We start from the raw sequence: 27,801 nt of genomic DNA on the forward strand, positions 1-27,801 counted from the left end.
GCCTCAGGCAGTCCTCCTTCCTTGACCTCCCAAAGTGCTCGGATTACAGGTTTGAGTCACCTTACCTGGCCTGAATATGGTTTCTTTAAGGTTCATGTTGAGGGCTACATTTCAGGCACATGCGTATTTCCGAGAAGCATAATTTACCCCATACTGTAGACACAGAAAGGGAGACATTGGGGAAGTAATGTGCTGCCCATGATGATTCCGCAGTTTGTAAAAGTCATGAATCCAGTTTTCCTAACTGCTACTCAGTTTTCTTTACTTATGCCATATGATCAATTTTTAGATAACAGACGTTTTAATTTAATTTTATTTTATTTTTGAGACAGGGTCTTGCTTTTGTCAGCCAGGCTGGAGTGCAGTGGTGTGATCATAGCTCACCGCAGTTCTGTGCTCAAGTGATCCTCCCGCCTCAGCCACCCAAGTAGCTGGTACTAGAGGTGTGTCACCACACCTGGCAAATTTTTGTATTTTTTTTTTGTAGAGGTGGGATTTTCCCATGTTCCTCAGGCTGGTCTTGAACTCCTGAGCTTGAGCAGTCTGTCCATCTTGGCCTCCCAAAGTGCTAGGATTACAGGTGTTAGTCACCACGCCCGGCCGACAACAGTGATTTTAAATGGATTTGTGTTTAACAGTAAAAACAATTATTTCACAGTATCCAAAAAGAAGAATATCTGAGACTTAGGTGAGGGGAAAACCAGCTGTATAAACTGAGAGCTGTACCTTGTTCCTGTATGGAAGTATGGAATATGGGAAAGATATTAGTTATTTTTAAACTGATTTTTATTACTAGACCAATTAAAATCCCACTGTGAAAAATAAGCCATAATTTTGACTATAAAATGAAAATAATTGAGGAATTGTCATATCAATATTAAAATATACTTTAAGGCTAAAATAATCAAAACAATTTACAAAAGTTTATAGGTTAGTGGAGGCAGACATAGTTTCCAAACAGACCCAGGAGAAGTTATACGAATTTACCATGTGATAAGGATAATCCAACAACCCGGGGAGAAAAGGAAAGCTTATTACAAAAGCTTGTAAAAAAGCTTATGTAAAGAGTTTTTCTCCATGATAAGAAGAGAACATGCTCCATTCATTAGTGATTGTAGTAATTCTTTCTTTCTTCTACTTTCCTGTTTTTTTTTTTGAGACAGAGTCTTGCTTTGTTGCCCAGGCTGGAGTGCAGTGGTGTGATCTCAGCTCACTGCAACCTCTGCCTCCTGAGTTTGAGTGATTCTCCTGCCTCAGCCTCCTGAGTAGCTGGGATTACAGGCATGTGCCACCATGCCTGGCTAATTATTGTATTTTTAGTAGAGACGGGGTTTCACCATGTTGCCCAGGCTGGTCTTGAATTCCTGACCTCAAGTGATCTGCCTGCAGCGGCCTCCCAAAGTGCTGGGATTACAGGTGTGAGCCACCATGCCCAGCCTCTTTGTTCTTCTTTTATACTTTGTACACCTCTTAACCCTTCTTTGGCCAAGATCTGGGGGCTTTAGCAATGACAATTTCAATTATACTTTCAGTTGAAAGATTTTTAAAAGTAAAACATTAGCATTGGATCTGGAGAATTTTGCTAACTGAGATAATTAATAGCTGGGCTGGTGGTGATAGGGTTTGTGTGTTTTTGAGAGAGAGAGAGAGGAAGAGATAGACAGAGATGGAAATATAAAGATCATTCTTCCACTGTGTTATATGTGTTTTTTCCCCTTTAAAAGAATAGGCATTTGAATTTCCTCTCTGTTGTCAGGTGTTCTGACTTGGGTACATCAGCTCTTACTGAGTGCTTGAATGTTCAGGATTTCTGTGACATATCTCAATCTAATGAAAATCTGACTGTGAAATGTCTATATATCTCCCCAGGCTTCATTTTCTTGGTTAAATGAGAAAAGTGCTCTTATTTCAAATGTTGGAAAGTAGCTCTACCTTTTTCTGAAAAAAAAATAATAATAATAATAATAATAATAATAAGGTGGGAAATGTCTGTCCCACATCTAAAACAGTTTTGATCTTTAGCATATTTAGTTTTTTTTTTTTTTCCTGGCAGCAGCTGAAAATTAAGAGGATCAAAGTTATGTTCCTATAAAAGACTTTTTTCCTGTCAGTGCTTGAAGGCATTGTCTGACTCCCCCCATCCCCACGTTTTAAAAGCTGATTGCTTATCTTATTCAGGTAGAATTTAATTTCATACCCATCATATTCTAATAGAACAAAAATGATACTTAGTTTCAGACTGTGGATTTTAGTTTGAATTCAAACCTACTGCTATATTGCAGTTACAGTTGGGAATATTTTTTACTCCAAATAGAAATGAACGTGCTATTTTGGCATAGTGGTAAGAGCTTGTAGTTCAATTCAACAAGTATGTGTTTGCCATATGCTGTGTACCAGCCAGTATTCTAGACACTGGGAATGCAGAAATGGATTTGGCCTACTGTTCTCTCGAGGAATTCACAGTGTAAAGAAGGAGACAGATGTAGAAACTATCATCTCAGTATCATAGAATAAGTGGTGTGTGACAGGATTGAGAGCCAGTAGAAAAGTACCTAAGTGCTTGGTATAAATGGCTCTACTTGGAACTTCAGGAAGAACCTCCCGGATCCGGGCCTTGAAGGATGAATGAGAAAGAGTTAGGCAGTTAGAGGACTAGGTCAGCCTTGCAGGCAGTGGGTGAGCAGGTGTGTGGGACAGTGCAGGACCCAGTGGCACCTGAGGGGTTGGGGTTCGGGCTGGGGCTGGGGCTGGGGCTGGGGCTGTGCCAGAGAGCTGGCCCCTTGGCTGCACGATGGGCTCTGCACTCACTGTGGGAACTAAGGGTTAGGCCATTTTCAGCGTCAGTAGATGCCTTATTGTAGCTCTCATTTCTGAGGATTATTTTGTGGTTCTTTTTCAGATCCACTTCTTTTTTTTTTTTGAGACGGAGTTTTGCTCTTGTTGCCAAGGCTGGAGTGCAATGGTGCGATCTCGACGCAACCTCCGCCTCCCAGGTTCAAGTGATTCTCCTGCGTCAGCTTCCCGAGTAGCTGGGATTACAGGCATGCGCCACCATGCCCAGCTAATTTTTGTATTTTTAGTAGAGATGGGGTTTTCCCATGTTGGTCAGGGTGGTCTTGAACTCCCGACCTCAGGTAATCTGCCCACCTCGACCTCCCAAAGTGCTGGGATTACAGGCATAAGCTACTGTGCCCGGCTGATCAACTTATTTTTTTATTGTGTTGTCCATCTTCGTCTTGAGTCATTTAAGACACTTATTTTCTCTTGGAGATTGTTTTTATTTCTAGTTTTTAGGGTATGGTTTTTCTCATTTGTTCTCTCTCATTTCCCTCTTCCCTTAACCCCTCCCCTCCTCCTCTCCACCCGCGGTTTCTTTTCCCAGTGATTTTTTTTTTCTGTCTTTTAACTTGATCTCATCTTCTTAGGAGAAACCTTTTTCTGCAGAAGTCCCATAGGTCCTGGCTGTGGACTTGTATTCACAGAGCGATTTGCTTTTGTTTTCATCTCCTCGGGTCCTAGAGGGTCCACTCACCTCTTACCAGCTTTTTTTTTTTTTTTTTTTTGAGACGGAGTCTCGCTCTTGCCCAGGCTGGAGTGCTATGGTGTGATCTCAGCTCACTGCAACCTCCGCCTCCCGGGATTAAGTGATTCTCTTGCCTCAGCCTTCCTAGTAGCTGGGATTACAGGTGTGCACCACCATGCCCAGCTAATTTTTTGTATTTTTAGTAGAGATGCGGTTTCACTATGTTGGCCAGGCTGGTCTCGAACTCCTGACTTCAGACGATCCACCCGCCCCAGCCTCCCAAAGTGCTGGGATTACAGGTGTGAGCCACTGCGCCCATCTCAGTTTTTATATTAATATAATTTCTTGACTTGGGATTCTAGTACCACACTGACAATGTGACTCTGGATGCAGTAGCTGCCTGTGATAATGGTCTTCCCTGGTCCCCCACTGAGATGTCGAAGCAACCCAAAACCTTTTTAACTGGTACACAGAGATTTTGATGATGTGGCAGCCTGTGATGGGGTCCCATTCTAGACTAGAGTTTTTCATTCCTTGTCTCTGCCCTTTGTAAGCCAAAAGCCACCTACTTGTTTGCAGTCCTGAAAACTCTAGCCTCCAGGAACCTTGTCCTAGTTGGATCCTGCATGCCTCCACTCTTGTCTACTTCTCTGGGTTTTATTTCTGGCCTCTGAGAATGATGCTCACACTGCCCAGTGGCAGGACGCAACCTGGGTTCCTGAACCTTATGGGGTTAAGTGCAAAAGTGAGTCCTGTCAGCTAAGCAGGAGCTGCTGAGAGACGACCCGCGGAGGTGGGCTCCAGCAGCTTGGCACGTGTACCTTCTTGGTGCATGGGAAATTTTGATTCAGGTGAAAAAACAGTTTAAATTCTAGGATATTCTTGCTTTCTACCCAGGCAACACCTCACATGTTGACTTAACTTGTGAGTCTCCCTTTCTTCATCTGTAAAGTAGAGATGATTTTACTTCCCTCATACATTTGTTGTGAGGATTAAATTACTATTGATGATAGCAGTCACAGTGACCTTCCATGAATGCCTCCTGCATGTGCTTGAGTGGGATGTTTCAGAGGTGTGTTTTGTTTTATCTCATCCTCTTCAGAGCCTGTGCTTACTGTGTCATTCTGCCTCTCTAAGTTAAATGTGCAGGAAAGGCTTCCTCAAAGCCACTCAGTGGTGGGAGTGCTGTCTCAGTAGTCCCGCAAGCCTGTAATCCCAGCACTTTGGGAGGCCGAGGCCAGCGGATCACCTGAGGTCAGGAGTTCGAGACCAGTCTGACCAACATGGTGAAACCCCGACTCTACTAAAAATACAAAAAAATTAGCCAGATACGGTGGCACATGCCTGTAGTCCCAGCTACTTGGGAGGCTGAGGCAGGAGGATTGCTTGAACTCTGGAGGCAGAGGTTGCAGTGAGCTGAGATCGTGCCACTGCACTCCAGCCTGGGCAACAGAGTGAGACTCTGTCTCAAAAAAAGTCTTGGCCCTCCTTGCAACAGGCTCTTGGGCAGGCAGCCACCATGAAGGGGTGCCAAGAGTATGAGAAGCATGAGGTCCATGCCTGTTCCTTCTCTGCCTGTGAGCTGCGAGACCGTCCCTCAACACACAAGACTGACTGGCTGTCTCTCACAAGCCAGCATCCTGGTGCTCAGGAAAGCCAGGTGGCAGGGCATGGGGAAGGAGTACCACCTGTGGTCCTGTGCTGGTCACATGTGTGGCCCTCAAAGGAGATCTCCAACCCTCCAAACGCTTGTGCAGGACTTCCTGTGCCTGCACAGTGCTTGTAAATCCTGCAGCAGGGGCCCATTCAGATAGTCAGAGGTGTGGCCTGATTTCTCCATGACCCTCTATCCTTCTGATATTTTCATCGTGATAGGAATTCCTCTTTTAACTTTTCATTTCCTTTAGTTCAGATCTATGTCAAAATGCAAACACACCTTGGAGGGGAAATGTTTTAAGCCCTCATCCTTCTTTTACATACTTGTATGGATGTATTTCTAATCAGAACAAACTCTGATTAGGGGGCCTGAAGAGACCAAGGAGGAGCAAGAAGAGGTGTGAAAGTTCTCTGGCCGTTCTGCCTTCTCACTGCCTCCCAGGCTCTGCTCCTTTCCCCTTCCCTCCTCCTGGCCGCACTAAGTTCTGGGGTTGGTTACTGTCATCAATATCTTGTTGGTGTTTTTCATGCTACTAATAGTAATAATTTGTGTATATTTGGAAGTACCCCCGTGTCTTTTGGGGGAAAGGTATTATTAACTTGGTTTCTTATATAGATTGGAAAAATAAAATTTTGAACCTTATTCAAGACCCTGAAAAGTAAACTGTTTCCAAAATGAATAATAATGACCAGAGTCACAGTAGTGCAGGGGAGCATTTTATAGTGCTCACTGTGTGTCAGGTACTCTTCTGAGCCCTTAAATATATCAGTGCGTTCATCCTCATGATATTTCCTAGATGAGAACATATTATCCCCATCATAGAAATCTGTGAACTGAGCCACATTAGGGTTCAATAGCTTGCCCAAGGTCACACACAGCCAATCAAGGGTGCAACCGCATAAGAACCCAGGTGGCCTGGCCCCAGACCCATGCTCTGCACCACTACATAGCCGCCCACCCACCTCCTCCTTCTGCCATGTTTGGCACAGACTTGGCCTTGGCCAAGTCTCTTGAGAGAGGTGACCACTGGGGATGCCATTAGCCAGAGTTTTCCATGTTATCGTAAATTAAGTTTAAAATGGAATTCTCTTTGTTTACCTAGACTTTTTTTTTTTTTTTTTTAAAGAGACAAGGTTGTGCTTTCTCACCCAGGCTGGAGTGCAGTGGTGTGAACGGGCTCACTGTAGCCTTAAACTCCTGGGCTCAAGGGATCCTCCCACCTCAATCTCCTGAGTAGCTTGGACTACAGGTGTCCACCACCATGCCTGGCTAATGTTTAAATTTTTTGTAGAGATGAGGTCTTGCTGTGTTGCCTAGGCTAATCTCGAGCCCCCGGGCTCGAGTGATCTTCCTGCCTTGCCTCCCAAAGCATTGGAATTATAGGCATGCGCCACCACCCTCAGCCCCAGACCCTTTTTAAGTAATCAATATTCTGTGTACAGCCTTGAAAGACTGACATTTCCAAAAAGATATATTTATTAGAGGAAATTGTGTACCAACTTTAAGCAAGAGAATATGTATGCTTTAATCATTCGAGAAAAATGAACTATTGCGTGAAAAGAAAGAGCTAAATATGTTGAACTTTTCCCAGTCCAGCTGAAACTGCTCTTCAGAGTTTACTGTGGGGTTGGGGGAGGGGGGTTGTGATTGTCCTTTTCAGGTTGAACTTTTTGTATTATTGTACATCTTATGTTACAAATGCTTCTACAAGCTGCACTTAGCTCATATTACTCTCAGACATTGAATAATTGGTTTAATGTGAGACTACTTTCTGGGAATGATTCATTGGTATTTATTTGACATGTTTTAGTGATAATATTGAATATATCCACTGGAAAAATCCAAGAGGAACCTTTAAATGAAATCATTTCCATGGCAGAGTTGGGGGCAAGAGAGGGAGTTGGAGTTGAGTTCTCATCGTGTGAATCCCACTCCATCAGCACGTGGAAACTGAGGAAGAGGGAAGGAGTGGAGAAGAACCAGATGAGAGACACGGTTCCAGATGCTTTCCCAAGTGGCTGTGCCCTCCTCCTATTTGCGGAGGAATGGCTTTGGTCTGCACCTGCAGCTCTGGACGGACTGCCTGGGGCTGGGGCTGTGGAGGAGGACGACTGGGGAGTCTGATGGGGAGGTGGGTGGCGGGGGTGTTGACAGGAAAAATCCGACTGGCGGCCTTGGAGCAGTTCGAAGAGAGGGCGTGTCCTTTGCCTGTTGGAATTCCAACCCTGGCGACTTTCAGCTACACCCTCCTCCCTCCCCTAGCCCCACACAAAACAAAAATGCCTCAGAGCTTCAGTGTAGCTGGAGCAATACCAGCTGATTCTGACAGTGTGGCCCAGCAGCGCCTGCTGGCTGGGAGCAGGGACAGAAAATGCCTGAGGCTCCGAGGTGGGAGCCCAGGCTGGGATTCAGGATTTCGCTGCTCCCCGTTCAAGGCCTCTGGAGAATGTTCCAAAGGGAGGTGTGGATGTTTCATTCAGTACTTTGGAGGGAGAAAGAAATGGGTTCTTTCTCTGTATTCTCTTTAAGATAGATTTGTTCTTAATCTTGAAAAATCATTTCTAGCCATTTTAGAAAAAAAAAAACATTAGTACAGTATTAGTAAATATGGATGGGATAAAATTTTTTTTACATACACATAGGATTCAATACATTTTTCATATGCTGACCTTATAAGTCAAATTGTTTTGAAATTATGTTTATTAAAAATGTGATTAGAGTTATATTCATTCATGTTTGATTCTCTTTTAAGAGTTATTCTCTGTTAGTACTTTTCTTACATGATTCAACTTGGACTTATTAGGGAAGTAAACTCTGGCACACTTTCTCCCGTCATATTCGTTGAGCCTATATTTATAAAATTGGCATTTATTGGACCTCTGCTGTGGATACTATTTACTTCTTTTGAAATGTGTAAAAGAAGAAAAAAAGTTGAGCTTTTGTGATGACACACACAAATTCAAACTAAATTTGATGCTTCCAAAATGTATGGCAGAGACGGATGCAGCTATTTGTTACCAGAACAGTGGCGTGAGGAAGCCCCATGCAGTGGGTAGGGGACACCTGGTGCTGCCTCCACACCCTGCCCCTGCCAGCCCCTGTTGTCCTGAGCTTCCACGGCTCCCGCCTGACGTTTGGCTCAGAGTCATCCACACTGCTCGTGTCCCTCGACTGTGGAGCAGGGCCACAGTCTCCCTGCAGGGTTGTTTGGAGTTAGCTGAGCCAGCGTGTGGAAAGCGTAGGTACTTGACAGACCACCAGTGCCTCCATGGAGCACCACCATTGTTACTGCAGGCTTCTCTAGCCATTTAGAATCCATATGAAGACTCAGAAAAACCAGTTTTACTTTTAGGAAATTACATATTCATGGCTTGAGCTATAGCCACTGACTTTGTGCTTGGAACAAAATACATAATTCTTTTTGGTTCAAAAGATTAGATTCAAATTATTGATCATCAGAAGCTGAAGTTTCCTAAGGCATATCACACGTAATTCAAGGTTGCTTTGATGTGTTATTCTGCTAATCCACAACCATGGAAGTTCCTGGTTAGTGCAATGTTTCATGCTCTGACAGCTATCTTTAAGATGTTGTTTTTGGGTTGCCAGGTGTTCATTTAAACACACTGGCCATGTGTTTGCACACGCACATGTGCATACACATAGCCACTGCGGAGCGCCAGGAGCTGTAACTGAACGTGGACTTGATAGAGCAGTATGCGATGTTTTTGTCTTCAGGGCAAGCTCTTGATGCATAGCTTCATGTGACATCTCGTTTATAACAGCCTGAGGCATCAGTAATCTTTATAGCAAGAATTCTAGTGCTGTGTTATGCATACCAAGCTTACCGTTTATTCTGCCCAGTAAATACATGGCTTTTATGGAGTCATAAATCATGACAGTAGGAGTCATACCTCTCCAAAAAAGAAGAGATTTAAATCTTTAGAGTTAACAAGATTTAATGTAATTTAGACATTATTCTTACTTAGAAGTACCATTCTTATTTAAAGGCAGTATATCTCATATCTTTAAAGATAACTTTAGAAACTTACTGCCAGAGAAACAAATATTGATTAAGAGCACACTGTGTGCCAAGCATTATGCGAGGTGCTGGAGAGAAGGAAGGGGAAGAAAAGGTCCTCACCCCCAATAACTTGAAGCTTAGAGGACAATGATAAATAGTAAAAGATTCTAGAGTCCGGGCATGGTGGTTCACACCTGTAATCCCAACACTTTGGGAGGCTGAGGTGGGCGGATCACCTGAGGTCGGGAGTTCAAGACCAGCCTGGCTAACATGGTGAAACCCTGTCTCTACTAAAAATACAAAAAGTAGCCGGGCGTGGTGGCGCATGCCTGTAATCCCAGCTACTCGGGAGGCTGAGGCGGGAGAATCACCTGAACTCGGGAGGCAGAGGTTGCAGTGAGCCGAGATCGCATCACTGCACTCCAGCCTGGGCAGAGCAAGACTCCGTGTCAAACAAACAAACAAAAAAGATTCTAGAGCAGTCTGATCAGGGTGAGGGTTCCGTACTCTTCTTGTGCCATGAAGCAGGAGGAAAGGCCTCCTGAGGGAGCTGAGGCTGCACGAGGATGAGCAAGGTTTCGTAATGTCCTCCAGAGGCCAGTTTACCAAGCTGCATCAGCTCCTCCCTCCCAGCCACCCTGCCCTTCATAGAGCTCTAGTTTTGTAGGGGATGGGGTGGGACGGGGTCACACCTCAGCTGCCGGCATGAGCTAAGGGACCATATAACAGTCAGCACTGTCCATCGCTTGCTTCTCTCTCTTTCTAATTTACTTACAGCTAAACACAGATTTTTAATGAATGGCTGATAAGTTTTGACAGATGTCTGCACCTGTGTAATTATCACCCCAGTCAAGGTACAGAGAGCACCTCTATCCCCTCAGAAAGTTTTTTCCATGCTGGCTGTTGTGTGCCAGTGTGACAGGAGAGCATGGGGCAGGGGAATCATGGCCCTAAGAAAGGAAGGAGGAACAGGGGGAATCTTGAATTACATTCTTTCCCCACGTGGAGATACATTTGTGCTAATTCCACAACGTGGAACATCCTCCTTCATTTGCTTAGACTTCCCTGGGAGCAGTAGCCCATGTACTGGTGGCCTAGCTCAACTGTGACTTGGTTCTGGGCCTGTAAAGCCATCTTTCCCACCTACAGATGACATTCCCTATCTTCATCATGTGCTTTTAGTCAGCTTTCCTGTGGGCCAGATGCATCTGAGAGTGTGCCCTCATTAATATGGGACTCTGTGTATGTCCCGCACATGTGGGGTTTATTCACGCACCAGTGATTATTATTCAACATCGTTCCCTTTAGTGCAGCAAGCACTTTCTGAGTGCTTACCATGTGCCACTTTCTGTGAACCTCTGCAGTTCAACAGTGGAGTCAGAGGCAGTCCTTGTTCTCAAGTAGCTCATGATCTACTGTGGGAGTCAGATGGCTAGATGATAGGGTGTAGTCATATCCCATTATTTCTGATACCCCAAATCTTGATCAGAAGCCTTGATCAGAAGCTAGGAAGGCTTCTGATCAAGATTTGTGGTGTCAAGGATAACAACGACTACAGCAATAGTAGTTGCTTATTGAGTGTGTCCTGTGTCCTAGGCACAGTTCTGAGTATTCGTCTCTTACCTCATTTAATGATGATACCTTTCCCATGTTGCAGATGAGGAGACTGAGGGCCAGAATGGTTAACTAGTGTACCCAAGGCCACACAGCTGTTAAGTGGCATGAGAAAGAAAGAAACTTTCATTTTAAGCCACTTAGATTTTTGTGGATTGTTTGTGACTGCAGCACGAACCAGCCCATCCTCACTGATAAGAGCCCCAGTGTGCGGAGTGGATTCCTGAGCCAGTTAAAAGGTTGCTACAGCAGTGGAGGCCTGGTTGGAGGGTGGTGATAAGCCTGGAAATAAAAGGACATATGTGAGAGACAGTAATTTGATAAAGAGTAATGAAAGAGGAAGCTTTCTTTCAGGTAGCTTATTCTGTTTCATTATTGTTGTTTTCCTTTTGGGAAAGAAGTTGAATTTTCATTGTTGGCTTATGTTTTCAAGGGTGACCTCAGTATTTTCTTTTATTTTATTTTTTTGAGACGGAGTCTTGCTCTGTCGCCAGGTTGGAATGCAGTGGCGTGATTTCGGCTCACTGCAACCTCCACCTCCCAGGTTCAGGCGATTCCCCAGCCTCAGCCTCCCAAGTAGCTGGGACTTTAATGTTTTTATATTGGTGATTTTGAGCAGAGACTGTATTACCATCTAAAACACTACAAGCCTAGCATGTAAGCTCCATGTCTGTTTGCTCCTCATTCTCTCCAGGGCCCCTGGCACAGTTCCGGGCCCACAGTGAGTGCTCTGTAAACTTTTAGGGATGAACAAATGAATATTTTTAAATCTGTTCATTGTTTTCACAGTTAAACTTTTCTAAGCGCTTATGTAATACTATGTTTACTTAATTTTCATTTCTCACCAACCTTTATGGAAGACTAGGTGATAACTGGTTAAATTGTAATACAGTATCATAGGTATAATCTTGAAAAGGTAAAAATCAAATGTAATGAAGCATTATAATCCAGTGACTGGAACATTTTATGCAAGCCTTTGCTCTTTATTTATTTATTTTTTATCATACACTTCTTCCCAGTTTTTGCTTAGTCCTTGTTAGCAGTTACATTAAAATCTGTTTTAAGTTCCACCTCAGGGAATATCAAAAGTTGGTTGCTTGTCTAAATGGGCCTTTAATTAAAATTTTAAAAAATTAGACCATTGTGTTAGATTTTTTTAAAATGTTGGCTAAAACAGAAAAGGTTGATTTAAGTGCATTTGGGCTGAAACTATACTTAAATAGATTAAAGTATAATCTGGCTTTTTAAAAAAACATCTGACTGGGATGAAGTAGGTGTGGTCTTAACTGAAGCAGGTGAATGGACCATATTCGCCTTTAAGAGCCTTCTGACTCCCAGGTTTTCTGATTTTTAAAAACTTCCTATTTAGTCATATGTTTTTACTTCACTTTATGGTTTAAGTGAGCCAACCAACAAAAGTTACTCATAAAAGATAGTATTTTACTTGTAACAATTACAGAAAAAGTGAAAAGCTTGACATTACAGGTAGAAAGGAAGTCAGTCTCTGTCCCCTGTGCATTTCTGAGACTGTGTTTCTATTTATTTGCCCTTTGTCTGCTTCCCCTGACCAGCGTGCGTTTCTTTCTGGAGGCGCAGGGACCTCAGCTTATTTTTCTCTGTCTTTGCATTGCCTGACAGAGGGCCTGACCCAGGGTAGGCACTCCCGCTTCATGACTACATCTCATTTTTTATTTATCTTTGTTATGATAGATAGCAGATAAAGCAGTTGATTTCAGTCAGAAGCAGACCACAGCAGCAGGATTCTTTCCACGGTGCATGTTCTGGCTGAGTGTTGGTGGGCTCCACCCTAGCCGAACCTGTGTCTGCACACCTGTTGTGTCTTCCTGGGAGGCTCCCAGGCATGCTCCTGTCTGGCCAGGGTGCTTCCTCCTCGCTCTCCAGCTGGCTGAAGGGAAGCTGGGCAAGAGTGTATGTGTTCAGGCCACAGGGAGAGCACAGACTCCCAGAGCATGAACCAAGGGGCTTCCAGGCCTCAGGGACTGCCTCCTGGTCCCCCAGAGGCCACCTCACTCTTACTCCTGTCTCCAGGCTGGTGACCTCACATGGCCCCAGCCATCTCTCCACATCCTCTCCTCCCTGCTGTGGAGCCCCCACTGACAGATGCCTTCCCCCTGTGTTTTGGCTCCAAATTCCAAGTGAGAGTAATTGCGTGGCTTCACTTGGGTCTGTCTCCATCCCTGTTGTAGTCCCTCACAGCCCAGACTATGGACTGCAGAGGCATCACCTAGGGGCTTGTCTGAGATGCAGAGTCTCAGGCTCTACCCCAGCATCCGGAATCAGACCATCCTCAGGGGATTGGAATGCACAGAAGCATTTAAGAAGCGCTTTGTAAAGCCATGGCCTCTCCTGCGCAAAGAACTGTGTGGTCCCTTTTCCTGGAGTAGGAGGCTGTGGCTACAGCATTTTCATCCGGAAGGAGGCCTAGGAAATGATGTTTCTGTGGCCTTCCTACCCCCTCTCCCTCACCCTGGTGACTCTCAGTTGGGGAGGGCTGCCGGGCAGTGTTCTGGGGGCAGGGAGGTGGTGGGAGAATCTGGAGAGCTGGAGAGAGTGAGGTGGTGAGGTGGGCCTGGCGTGTTCAAGGCAGAGAAGGAAGGAACGCGGGAACTGGCTGGAGAGACTTGGAGGGCTCCTCAGAGATGAGGCTGAGTGGGAGTGAAGGTTTCGTCAAGGTTATGAAAGGCCTTTGAGTTCAAGCTGAGGCCTTTGGACTTGGCCCCTCGCTCGCTTTGCCAGGAGACAGGCGGCTCCTTGCCTGAGCCTCTGTGCTTGCGCTCCTCTCCCCAGCCCCAGGTCTGCAGAGTGTGTGGCTGCTGCACCCTCAGGTGTTTGCTCATCTCCTCACAGGTCTTTCCTGCCCCCTACCTGTTAAAAGTCGGACCCCACCACGCCCCCCACCTCTCTGTCCCTGCTCTTTGGGCCCTTCCTTTTCCCCAGGTTGGGCTCTTGCCTTTTTCTCTGTTCCTTCACTGCCACAGGTCAGACTGTCTTCATATGCACGCATTTACAGGCACATTTGTGGTTGGTTTTGTCTGCTCTGCTCTTCGCAACCCTAGAATGTAAGTACAAGGAGGATAGGCAGGGACCATTTGTCTCTTCACCATTCTGGTGCTGGGAACAGCATAGCATGGTGGTGGAGTGGGCTCACTGAGTGAGCTGGTGAGCATGGGCCGTCTTGAGGTGCCGGCTGTGTTAGGCTCTTACCCCTACCTCCCCCAGTGTCTTCCAGGCCCCCTTCTTATCTAAGGCTGCTACGTGTTATTGGAGAAAATTATAATACCAGACTTGTGAGTTCCATTCCAGAATTCGGCCAGCCAGTTTCTCCCCGGCCTCTCTGGCAGCCTCTCTGCTTCTCCCTGATCCTGCAGCGTGTGCTTGAAATCCTTCCTCACGGTGCACACTCATCTTCAGTACTGCAGCATCTGACCCTGACTTCATACGCTTGCTTGCTAAGTCCACATTCTCTGCAGGAATCATCTTCTCCCTACCCCATCGCAGGGGAGTTCCCTCTCTGCAGGGTTAGATCCACCGCTACCCCCCAGCCCCCACCCCCACTCCCACTCAGGCAAGCCTTGTTGCCCCAGGCCCAGACCTCTCAGATTCGCTCCTGTCACACTGCCTTCCTGCTCAGCATGTGATCAGGGCTCCTGGTAAGTTTCCGTGGAAGGGTTTCCCTTAGCAAGGCTTCTGTTCTATAAAATGTTTACAACTCCCCTCCCTTCCCCATGAGTTTGAGTCTCAGCTCTCAAAAGACATCTCCCTTGCGTCTGGCTAATCCGGGTTTGTTTGGCCTCATCCTTTCAGACTTCAGAATCCAACTCGCTCTTCACGAGCCTTTGTCTTTTACCAGTGGTAGTTTCGTTGACTTTTTACCCCATCATCCTTTGTGGGTAGATTGAAGCTAAGATAGAGTTTTCTCTTTTTTGGTATCAAACCCTTGCATGCTTTGGTGAAGTGGAGCAAAGCAAAATTTGAACACCCAAAGAATTTATTCAGAACGGTGTAAAATGAGACTCTCTGGATGGAACAAATAACAACATTCGTAAACCACATGTATATTTAGTAAGCTGCGGAATTATTGGAAATTCACAGGCGCTTCTGCTCCACACACATTCTGTTGAATTCTCAGCATCAGACAGCTAGGATGTCAGTGCTGTCTGCTAGTGTCCTTGTGACTTTGGGGACATTTGTCTGTTTTAAATTGTTGTGAGGTTTTTATTCTGAACCTTTTCACATCTTCAGTATATGCTCTTCATTTTTCAATCAGTTAATTCCCAACAGTCATTGTCACCAGTAATCTTATATTTTACAGTTTAAAGGATTATATGATAAACTTTCCATTTTGTAAATGGTAAAAATCCCTTTCAGGATTTCTGGTGAAGCACGTTTGAAGAAACATACTGGTTGGAAAGCAGCGTAAAGTATGCCCCTGTGGAAACGCTACCGGGAGCCAAGGAGATTGCCCTCTCATCGCGGGGCCAGTCCTAGAAGCCACTTCTTCCCCAAGGCAATGGCAGGAGGAAAGATTTGACTTAGTGTGGGGATGATAAAGATCAGGAGGTTGCAGCACATCATCATAGGAAGATACAGAGAGGCTGTGAGGAGCAAGACAAGTCTGAAAGCCACCAAGAGGGAGACAGTACTAGGGAGACTTGGCAGGGTTTGTAGTAAAGCGAAACTTTGCCAGTCATTAGAAATTAGTTTAGAGGCATTAAAATGCTGCCCAAATCTTGGAAGATAAACTTGTGCTCTGGTGAATTATTCCTCTCTCTCTCCCTAATTCCTAATTGCAAGAAGTTGCTCTAGAATCAGCTGGGACTGAGGGGTTGATTGTGGTGGATTTGCTCCCCTCCTCCACCTGCACCTTGACATTACCTAAGTTCCCCCTTATTGGGTGCTCATATCTTTAGTGCAAATATTTTAAAAGCCCCTCCATGTCATAAATCACTCCTCAAATATAACTTACTTCCTGAAAATTGCAAATCTTACTCTTGCTGTTCAAAATATTGGTTGTTCTCATGAAGACCCTACTGAGATGGAAGCAGCCTACCTGAAAATTGTCCCTATTCGTACCATGTGCTTAGGTAAAAAGACTCAATTTCATTCAGATGGCATTTCTCCTTACATTAATTTACAAATTTAATATGATCCCAGTAATACCCTCAGGTTTTTTTTGAGCTGGATTGATTCTAAATTTATTTAGATAAATAAATGAGCAATAATAGCCAGGAAATTCCCTGAAAAAGAAAAATAACAGCTAGTTCTACCAGATACTAAAAATGTTATACAGCTTCCACTGTTCAAAACAACCTGGCATTGGCACATGAAGGGGCTGACAGGCTAATGGGGCACAGTAGAAAAATCCAGAAATAGATTCAAATGTTTTTGGAAATGTAGTGTATGATAAAGCTGGCATCTCAGATCACTGGGAGGAAAAGAAGGATTATTTAATAAAAAGTATGGGGACAAGGATATCCGCTACCTTTAGATCAGGAGTTCCCTAATCCCTGGTCCGTGGACTGGTACTGGTCCATGGCCTGTTAGGAACCAGGCCACACAGCTGAGCTCTGCCTCTAGTCAGGTCAGAGGTGGCATTAGAGTCTCACAGGAGCGTGAATACTGTTGTGAACTGTGCATGCGAGGGATCTAGGTTGCAAGCTGTCTATGAGAATCTAATGCCTGATGATCTGAGGTGGAACAGTTTCATCCTGAAGTCTTCCCCTCAACCCCTCTTCCCCCAAGTCTGTGGAAAAATTGCCTTCCATGAAATCAGTCCCTGGTGCCAAAAAGGTTGGGAACTCCTCCTTTAGATAAAATTGGATACATCCCTTATAACATACATCAGTTTGAATGAACTGTAAATGGCACAGGTGTAAATGTAACAGCACCTGAACCCATGCAAGTATTAGGAGAAAACATGAATGAGTTCCGTTATATAACCTCCGAGTCTGGAAGCAATAAGAGAAAAGGTTGATAAATTTAAGTACATTTTTAAAAAGTTGGATGACAAGAAGCAAATAAGCACATAAAATGATAAAGAAAAAATAGTGGAAAAGATTTGCAACTTAAATCACAAACAGAAAGCCTAATATCCATAATACAAAGAGTTTCCAAAAATTAAGGAAAAAACCAATAGCCCTACAGAAAAATGGATAAAAGATATGAATAGACAGTTTACAGAAAAACGCAAAGGTGAAACAATGCTCAACTTTGCTCATGAAAAGAAAAATGCACATTAAACTACTCACTGAGATACCATTTTTCACCTGTGTGATATCAAATGTAGTTGGCAAGACCATAGGGCAACAAATATTCTCTTGCTGTGGTGGAAATGCAAAATGGAGCCGTCTTTGTAGATAGGAATTTGGTATTGTCTGGTAAAATTCATATGCATTTGCTTTTTGACTCAGCAGTCTTGCTTTTAGGACTCTGTACTAGAAACTAGTTCAAGACCATTAATTGCAACATTATTTCTTATTCCAAGGAGTTAGAAACAAACCAGGTGTCCATCAGGAGGGGATTTCTGGTATGTCCATATAATGAAATACAATGCATTGTAAAAATGAATGAAGTAGACCTGTATATATTCTGCAGAGTGATCTGAGTGATGTATTATTATGTGGAAATAGCAATCGCAAAACATTTTTATAGTATACTATGTCTTTTATGTAATACAGAGGGAGAAATACGAATATATGTACATATTCATATATTTATATACACATATGTATATAAATATACATACACACACACACAGCACACATTTTTTCTATATAATTTAAAAAAGAAACCATGGAAGAATAAACTAAAAACTCATTTTAAACATGGTTAGCTTTAAGAGGAGAGGCCAGAGTGGAATAGACAGGGATAGAAACTAAAATTCTTTGAGTGTGCCTGTTTTATAGAATTACTTTGAAATCAGGTGTATGTTTTACTTAATTAAAAATTAAAAAGGAAATACAAATACAATCTCTTGAAAGAAAGAAAAAAAAGGGAGAGGGCTGGAGGAAGGAAGAAGGAGAAAAGGAAGGAAGGAATCTGTGTATATCTCACAGAGAGGATATTTGAACTGATTTTAAAACATCGTGTTTTGACAATGTAATTCTAGTGGGGTATAGCCTAGGAACAGAAGAGCCACAGAGAAATTATAAACTGCATTCTGTTAGTAGCAACGTTGGTATTGTTAACTCTGAAATACTTACACTGTGTGTATGTGTACACAGTTTTATATGTGTGTGCTACATACTTTATTTTAGAATAGAGAAAACTGATTATGTTAAAGCTGTTAGACAGCAAGAATTTCAGCATAATAGAGATACAAAGATAAAAGCAAAGAGGTGAAGTTTAAAACCCTTAAAGTTTGAGTTGGAAATACCAGTATGAAATCATGGTTAGTGTTTTTCTTTCCAGAAAGTGCCTATTTCCTGCCCTTATTCACTGAAAAGAACTAAAATCGTTGAGCCCTGGTATCATCCAAATTGTGCTTTCTTAATACCATTTTTCTCTATAAGGAACCAGGGCTCCTTGGAGATATGGCTGGTTTTAGGTGGGGCAGGAAATGGGGAAGGTGGACCTCGGACATACAGATGTACAAGAAAGTTGCCAAAGTCCCCCTGCAGCTATGTCACAAGGACACAAGACCCTTAAAGTGTTGTCCATTGTCCAAAGCAGGGATGGTTTGAGGATGAAAAAAAAAATGCAGTGGATTGAAACACATAGAAAACACAACTGGTTTGTGTAAAAAACTCAAAAATCCCATAGTTCGTAATGATGCTAAGAATGTATGCAGTAAGTATAATACCACATGTGAAGTTTTCTTGCTAAAACAAATTAATTGCAACCAAATCAAACCTCTAGATCTAACTGTCAGTTTAGAGAAAATACAGGCATGAGAGAGAAGGGCATGTTAAAGAAAACGTAGTCACCAAATCCAGAGGGCATTAAAAAAAATTTACAAGACAAACAGCCAGCTTGCTCAGTGACAGATGGCTTGAAAGGAGTGGGGAGGAACATACCTTTACAGATTAAAACGATTTAGGAGGCATAGCAAGCAGATGCTCTGTGTTGACTTTGTTGGAGTGCTGATTTGAACAAACCAGTTGTAAAGGACATTTTTGAGATGTTCATGGAGAGATGTCCATGGATATTTGAACATGGACTGGCTCTTAGGTAATATTAAGAAATTGTAATTAATCTTTCTAGGCAAAACAATGGCAATCTGGTTATTTTTGTTAAGGTGCTGTCTGTTAGAAATACCAAGGTATTAGCTGGTGAAATGAGTTGCTGAGATTTATTTTAAATACTCTTGATGGGAAAAAGTGTGGGAAGAAGACAGATGAAACAAGCTGACAACATGGTGGTTTTTGAAGCCGAATGTTGGGTGTGTGAGTATGTATTATACCTCCCTCTCTCTGTACTTTGTGGTGTGTTTGGAAATTTTCATTTAAAAAAATGGTTGGAAATTTTCATTTAAAAAAATGGTTAAAAATTTTTAAAGAGTTGTTATTGTTTTTGACCCGAGGTTGAGAGCTCTTGGTGGGTAGGGGAATCATCATGGAATCTGAAAGGCAGCTTTATCAACAGAGTAACGTGTGCAGATGGGTGCCGTTCATCCCCTCTCCCCCATACAGACACATTTTTGTTGTTATATTCATAGACACAACAGACATTTCTACAGGATCTGCTTGGTACAGGGCACTGTGCTAGGTAGATGGGAGAATCAAGCATGAAATGGGTAGAATCCTGCCCGATGAGGGCACAGAAGGCCCCCAATGCCACAGTATAGGGGGAATGGAGATGGCTTGGAAAAGAGGTCACTGTGGAGTTGGGCTTTGAGGAAGGGTGGGTAGCAGTTATGTGGTGATGAAGAGACTATTTCAAAGGAATGAATTACACCAGCAGAGGTACAGAGGAAGAAAGGTAAAGGGTCAGTATAGGTTTGGCTGAAGCTAGAGAGAATCTCAAATAGACTTGGTCAAGAAAAGTAGACCAAGGCCGATTCCCTAGGACCTTGAAGCTAGCCTTGGGCATCTTCCTGGCCAGGAGCCATGCCTCTTTTCTCTTGCCTTCTCGAATAGCCTGACAAGATGTCTGCCAGGTGCTCAGAAAATATCTGATGAATGAATTTACTCTGTATGCAGTAGAGTGTGATCTGAACAAAAACTCTTAAGAGTGTCAGGAAGTTAAAAAATATAAAAAATTTTCTGATGAAATGTAAGTTATAAACATGTTGGTTGAATAAAAATTAAATGTTACCACAAGTATTTTGTCACTCTATAAATACAGTTCTAAATAAAGGTTCTCAGATGCAGTTTCACAGAGCAGGCTGTGGCCCAGATGGCAAGACTAAGAGCTGAAGAAGGGCGGCTTAGAGTTTCTAGACCAGTAATGGCTACTGTTTCTTGAGAAATGATTATGTGTCAAGCTCTGTGCTTTCTGTATGCCATTTACCTAGGAGAGGTGTTACTCCTGTCTTACACATGAGGACATGAGGAACCAAAGTCAAAAGTAATTTGCCCAACCAATTTACAGCACATATGATTGAAACCCATATCTATTTAAATCCCATCTTAAGCAGAGTTTTTAAAAATGTGGGTTGCATCCCAATAATGAGATACGAAATGAATTCTTTGGTCATAGTGAGAATTTTTAAAAAATGAGAGAGGATGAGGACACATTGTAATAAGTACTGTCGCTGGTTGGGACAGGTGATGTGAAAAAGAGGGGGGTATGTGATGAATATACACACTAATGGGACACACACATGTGTTTCTGTATGTGTCTGTGAATGTGTGTTTGTATTAGGTTGCAATGCATATGTGTTTCTTACCATCAGATAAATTCAAAGAAAGTTTAACATTGCAGAGGGGGGCTCTGAATGAGCTGGATGATAGGCAGACCTGGTTGAGTCCTCCCAGAATGGACCAGACCTGAGGGCTTCACACAGAGCCACGTCCACATATGTGGGAGCCATTGATGGTTCTTGGCCTGTCTGAGTCAACAAACTTGTAAGCATGAGACCTCACTGCAGCTGGGCTCAGCCCAGGATCTGAAGAGGGCTTCTCAAAGAAAGGGGAGCTAAGGGCAGGATCCAGCCACCTCACGTTCTCCATGCCTTGCTGGGACCCTTTAGCCAGTGAATTCATTTGGTCCCATGGCCTGGGAATACCCCCAAATTCCCTCCCTGATCCCTGAGTAGCTTTTCAGGAAGTGCTCACTTGGAGAGAGAGGACAGAGCCACAGAGCCTTCTCAGAGAGAAGAACCCAGATCCATCCTGGGAGCACTCGAGGCCAGCCCTTTTGGCTCTCTGTGGCTGCCTTCTTCCCTCCAATGCAAAATGGTACAGCCACTACACCCTGGCAGCTTCCTATAAAATTAAACATACTGTCGCAAAACCCTGCAGTCACATTCCTAAGTATTTACCCTGGATAAGTGAAGAGAGGTTCACAGAAAAACCTCTACACACAAATGTTCACAGAAGCTTTATTTATGGTAGCCAAAAGCTGAAAACAACCCAAATGTCCTTTAATGGTTGAATGCATAAACAATGGTACATCCATACAATGGAATACAACTCTGCACATCCTCGTCAGCTCTTGGTATTGTCAGGATTTTTAATTTAACCATTCTAATAAGTGTGTAGTGGTATCTCATTTTGTTGTAGTTTTTATTGCCCTAATAATGGCTAATGATGTTGGACGTTTTTTCATATGTTTAATTTGCCATGCTTGAGTCTTTTTTTTTTTTTTTTTTCTTGAGATGGAGTCTTGCTCTGTTGCCCAGGCTGGAGTGCAATGATGTGATCTTGGCTCACTACAACCTCCGCCTCCCGGGTTGAAGTGATTTTCCTGCCTCAGCCTCCCGAGTAGCTGGGATTACAGGCACGCACCACCACACCCAGCAAAGTTTTGTATTTTTAGTAGAGACAAGGTTTCACCATGTTGGCCCGGCTGGTCTCGAACTCCTGACCTCAAGTGATCCACCCACCTCGGCCTCCCAAAGTGTTGGGATTATAGGGGTGAGCCACCGTGCCCGGCCTGAGTCTTCTTTGGTGACGTATCTGTTCCAGTCTTTTCCTTATTTTGAAATTGGGTTGTTTTCTTTCTGTCTTAATTTTTATTTTTTTAAAAGAGAAGGGGCCTTGCTATGTTGTCCAGACTGACCTCAAATTCCTTGGGCTCAAGCCATCCTCCTGCTTTGGCCTCCTGAGGAGCTGAGCCTACAGGTGCTTGCCACTGTGCCCAGCTGGATTGTTTTGTTATTGTAGAATTATGAGCATTCTTTGTGTATTCTGGTCACAAGTTCTTTGTCAGAGATGTGATCCACAGTATTTTCTTTAGTCAGTAGCCCACATTTTCATTCTCTTAGCAGTGTGTTTGGCAGAGCAAGAGTTAAAATTTTTGAAGTTCACTTTATCAATTTTTTTCTTTTATGAATCATACTTTTTGTGTCATTTCAAGAACTCTGTCCCTAATTCAGAATCACAAGAATTTTCTCATAGTTTTTCTTCCTAAAATTTTGTAGTTTTATGTTTTGTGTTTAGATCTAGGATCCATTTGAGTTAGTCTCTCTATAAGGTGTGAGGGTTAGGTCAAGGTTCATTGTTTTGCAAATGGATGATGAATTATTCTAGCAGCATTTGTTAAAAAGACTATCCTTTTTTGTTCATTGAATTGCTTTTGCACCTTTGTTAAAGATCAAATGGCCCAATTTGTGTGGGTCTATTTCCGGATATGCTATTTTGTTCCGTCGATATTTGTGCCTGTCTCTTCACCATTACAACATTGTCTTTATTACTGTCAATTTACAGTAAATCTTAAAATTGGGTAGTGTGATTCATCCAACTTTATTTTAGTGATTTAATCTTCTTTACCCTTCCATGTACATTTTAGAATAGCTTTTTCATAACTCTACAAAACTCTACTGTGATTGTGATTGGAATTGCGTTAAATATACAGCTCTCTTTGGGGGGAATCAATGTCTTACTGTGTTGAGTCTTCCAATCCGTGAACCAGGAATGTCTTTCTATTTAGATCTTCTCTGATGTCTTTCATCAATGTTTTCTCATTTTCAGCATGTAGATCCTGTATATGCTTTGTTAGATTTATTTTTAGCACAGTGGTTGCTTGGTACCCATGGGGTATTCATTCCAGGACCCCTGTGGCTACCAAAAATGGATGTTGACGTCCCTGATACAAAATGGTATAGTATTTGCATATCACCTATGTACATCCTCCCGTATACTTCAAACCATCTGTAGACTTCTTATAATACCTAATACATGTAAATGCTGTGTGCATAGTTGCTATACTGTATTTTTAAAGTCTTTTTCCCCCAAGATATTTTTGATCTGCAGTTGAATTAGTCTGACGCTGTGGAACCCAGAGACACAAGGGCTGACTGTGTATAACATGTGGTGGGGGAGCTACTGTACATGTTACTTTTAAAAAATAGCCAGCTCCTGGTTGTTCATCTCGCATGTGGAAATATGGTTAACTTTTGCATTGACCTTGTGTCGTATGGGCTTGCTCAACTCATTCATTCTAGCAGATTTGAAAAATAGATTCTCTGGGATTCTCTACATAAACAGTCATATCCTGTGAATAAGGATGAAGGTTTATTTCTTCCTTTCCAATTTGTATGCCTTTTATTGCCATTTTATGTCTCATTGAGTCACAAGCCTTATTTGATCATGCTGTGATGTCCCTGCCTGCCTTCTTCTCTGTGGGGGTTAAATGGGAACAGAACCTACTTTTTACTGAATGAAGAATTATTTATTTATTTATTTTTTTGAGATAGGGGTCTCGCTCTGTCACCCAGGCTGGAGTGCAGTGGTGCAATCTCGTCTCCCTGCAACGTCCACCTCCCAGGTTCAAGCGATTCTCCTGCCTCAGCCTCCTGAGTAACTGGGATTACAGGCTGCACCACCATGCCTGGCTAATTTTTGTATTTTTAGTAGAGATGGGGTTTCACCATGCTGGCCAGGCTGGTCTCGAACTCCTGACCTCTGGTGATCTACCCACCTCGGCCTCCCAAAATGCTGGGATTACAGGTGTGAGCCACCACACCTGGCCTGAATGAAGAATTATTAAACCTGAAGAAACAGTAAAAAATAATCACAAGGAAAAACAAAACCACAGAAAGAAAAAAGAAATGAACTAATGTTTGTTTGTTTGTTTGTTTGTTTGTTTGTTTGTTTTAAAAGACTCAACCATTGGAAGAACAAGAGAAGGATGGGTTTATCCACAGGTGTATTTCTATGTAATGATTTCCCATTAGTGGGATACTATGTAGATTTCTCATTGCAGTCCTTTCTGGGTAGAGAGAATGGCCTGTAGAAACAAATTGTAAGAAACATGAAGCCATCAAAACAGCCCCTCTTCAGGTCTTGCAGACAGAAAGAACCATTTGATGCCATGTGCTTCAGCCAGCACCATTTCAGCATGTGCATGTGTGCGCTGGCACTCTGGGAAGTACTGTGACATCCTGCTAATGTCTGGGGGTGGCCCTGCCTTAGTAGGCATGGTGGGGCACCTGCCTCCTACTTGGCATTTCTGCTGGGGGAGTTTTTGGCCTCTATAACTCTGCGACTGTTGACCATGGCCATCTGTCCAGTAGAGCGAGAGCAGGAGCTGCACCTGTCTGGAATGGCAGCCTGTCCCTACCAGTCCCTGCAACGCTATTTTGGAGTGAGACAGATAATGCAGACACAGTGTGCGAGCAAGCAGTCCTGTGGGAGAGCTCCAGGTCTCCTGTTCCTTATGTTGGAAATCAAGTCTGCCTTACAGGTAGAGGGGAACTACTACTTTGATGTAAGAGGAGATCGCTATTAGGAAATTCCAGATGTCCACCTGACACCTCCCTGCCTCTCCAGTCCTGACCAGTGTTGTACAGCAAAGGATCCCAACTCTAGGAAATCTTCCATGTCAGGTTCCTGAAAAAGAGAAAGGATGTTTAATGTTTTTTACAAAATAAAGGCGGGGGGCTGGACGCGGTGGCTCACGCTTATAATCCTAGCACTTTGGGAGGCTGAGGTGAGCGGATCACTTGAGGCCAGGAGTTTGAGACCAGCCTGACCACCATGGTGAAACCCTGTCTCTACTAAAAATACAAAAATTAGCTGAGTGTGGTGGCACGCGCCTGTAATCCCAGTTACTGGGGAGGCTGAGGCAGGAGAATCACTTAAACCTGGGAGGTGGAGGTGGCAGGCTGCAGTGAGCCAAGATCACGCCAGTGCACGCCAGCCTGGGTGACAGAGTGAGACTGTCTCAAAACAAACAAATAAATAAATAAAGGCAGGGGTCGGAGAAACACTAAAGTTTTTTGTTTGTTTTGCCTTTTCCCCATCCCTTTTTCTGGTAGTTTGTAAAACTTTAGTGTTGTATTACCAGAAGCACTTATCCACTCTGCAGATTTTAGGACTCCACCATTTCTAGAGGTGGGAATTTTGGTCTGGGGCCTTCTTTGAGAAACACTGGCCCTCAGTCCTTACCACTCCTAGAGAAGGAGGGGATGGGAGTGGGCAGGCGACAGATGTGTGCACATGGAGGACTGGGAGGGCTGGACATAACAGGAGGCTACTGGTCCTGGGCATGGGGCTGTGTCCCTGTCCCTGTGTTCACATCTGGACCTCAATATAGGGCCTGTTAGCTTAGGTGCACCCTCTCTTAAGTGGCTCCATGGAGATTTTGTAAGAAATCGAGACAAGTTGGAAAACACAAACATTGTGAGGGTTTGTAGAACGGGTGGGTGAAAGTTTATATTCATTCCATATTTAGTTGTCTATTCTGTTCAAACATTTTCTTATTTACTTGTTGAAGCAGGTTCAGAAATAGTTATTCTGTAGTGTCTCAGTTTTATTAAAATGCAGTTAATATTGGAAAATATGGTTAGAATTAGGTGACTGCCAAACATGGCTTTCGGCAGTGTTAGCCTGTGTAATAACACTGTTTTTCTCCTTCGTGTGACTATTTATAATAAAAATGTGACTTGCAGTATTGTTATTGAGAGAGATTTAGTGAAAAACAGCGGTTGAGTAGTTTCCATGCTTCAAGTTTCATTTCCTCATTAGTGCCTCATGTCATGACCTGGCTCTCCGATTTATTTAGCGCAGTAGCACCGATAATAAATATTCTACAGCCTCTAACCTGATAGATCATCCCGCCCCTCACAGCCAGCCGGGAGGTAACATTAACATCCGTTTGCTGGTGTTTGAAACCTGGAGCTCCCGGAGATTAAGTGGAGCCACCGTGGGCACCGACATCCGTGGCCACTCCACAGCCCATTGGTTCCGTCCTTGACCCACGCTTGACCTGTCTGCTGGAGGGGGACCCAATTCAGGGAACCCAGGGCTGTGCATCACCACCCTTGAGCATGTCCTGTTACCTTTCTGAACTTTAGTTTTCATGTCCTCGAAATCAAGTTGGTGATATACTCTGTAAGCCTACGGTTAACCAGAGGTAATAGTTTGCAGAATTAAAAAACACCCGTTGTGTAAAGGCTTCAGTGATTGTTTCCATTTCTTTCTGTCTAAAACTTAATGTGGACCATGGTTTACCTTAATCATAAACCACCCACTTATTGCTTTGTTAGTAACAACTAATCTTTGGATAGCACTTTCCATTCTAGAAAGCACTTTCATAAGCATGTCACTGAAGAAGGTGTTTAAAACGAAGATGATCATGTCTGCAGGTGTGATGTATGACATGGATATTTTGTCTGACCACCTTTCATTTTTTCCCCCTTAAAATTTTCCCCTCTCAGGAAAGTTCACACACCCACAGCCATACGAAGTTTTTCATATAATTTGCACTCCCTGATACCTTTTTTTTTTTTTAAATGTCAAAGTTGGAACCCTGCTTTAAGGGAATTAAACTGTGATATGGAAGAGAAGTTTCTACTTGAAGGCCAAGCAGCCTGGTTCGGAAGCCTGCATGGCTCAGCTGCCCACTAGTTGTGTGATCTGGGGCAAGAGTAATTGAGCCCTAGCTTTCTCAATAGAGAAAATGAAAATCATGCATTATGTCTTGCTGCATTGCTATAAACACAAACGATAATATATGTAAAGTGTATCACGTGATGCTTGGTATATGAATATCACCCAAAATACTAACTGCTGCTGCCACTGTTTTTTTATGCATTGGTATTCTAATTAAATTATGTTTTTGCCAGTGATTCTGAGACAAATAAGAGTTTTTAAAAGTTTCTTCATGGAAGGATCTATACCGTTTTCAGCTTCTTATTCCTATGCATCATTTTTGCACATAATTTCTCAATAAATGTATCAAGTTGAACTTTTTGAGGCAAATAATATTTATGTCATTTGAATAGTGGACAACGTTGAACTTGAATGATTTTATGTATGCATGAGCATTAATTTTAAATAAACCAGAAAGCTACTTTTATATTTCGAAAAATAATTCATTTGGGTTTTCCTGTTCAAACTTTGCCATGTTACTCCTAAGTGATACCTTACTTACTGAGATGGATCAGCCTTAGGGAGAGGTTTGTCATACTTTGTTACACACTGAATAGCCTATAATTATCAAGATTATATCCAGTTAGCATAAAGTGCTGTTTAGTTTCTGTTATGTCATTGTTACCATAGCTGGAGTCGGGTGGGTGTTTAAACCTTTGTGAACTCAAAATTCTTTAATGATGATGGAATATTTCATGTTTTAGTATTCTCTTGATCTAGAGTATATGTTCAAATGTTTTACCAGGTATGTGTTTTTTACAGGTTCATATAATATATAAAATGCATTTCTGTTCCAAGAAAAATACAAGTGGTAAACAGTTGGGAGAGAGCTTGCATATTTTCCTTTATTGTCCTGTCTGAAGATTAATGCATTCAGCTATGTTCAGCCTCACGTTTAACCAGGTTAGTGTTTAGTTTGGTTAGGCTGTTTTCCTTATGAGAACAGAAATGGCCAATCCTGTGCCTTGCCTGTCTTCCAGATGGAGTC

General features: G+C 43.0%; 1 protein-coding gene across 2 annotated transcripts in view; it reads left to right on the top strand.

Moving 5' to 3' along the window:
* The window catches only part of ATXN10 (ataxin 10), a 175,272-nt gene that overhangs the window by 81,244 nt on the left and 66,227 nt on the right, over nucleotides 1-27,801 (top strand). Inside the window, exon 10 of one of the 2 annotated variants that reach the window (XM_054675394.2) lies at nucleotides 27,576-27,715. Coding sequence (XP_054531369.1) covers nucleotides 27,576-27,674 — 99 coding nt within the window. The 3' untranslated portion in view covers nucleotides 27,675-27,715. 2 annotated transcript variants of the gene reach the window in all.

The sequence above is a fragment of the Pan troglodytes genome, chromosome 23 (genome assembly GCF_028858775.2).
Source record: "Pan troglodytes isolate AG18354 chromosome 23, NHGRI_mPanTro3-v2.0_pri, whole genome shotgun sequence".
In the NCBI taxonomy this organism is placed as follows: Eukaryota; Metazoa; Chordata; class Mammalia; order Primates; family Hominidae; genus Pan; species Pan troglodytes.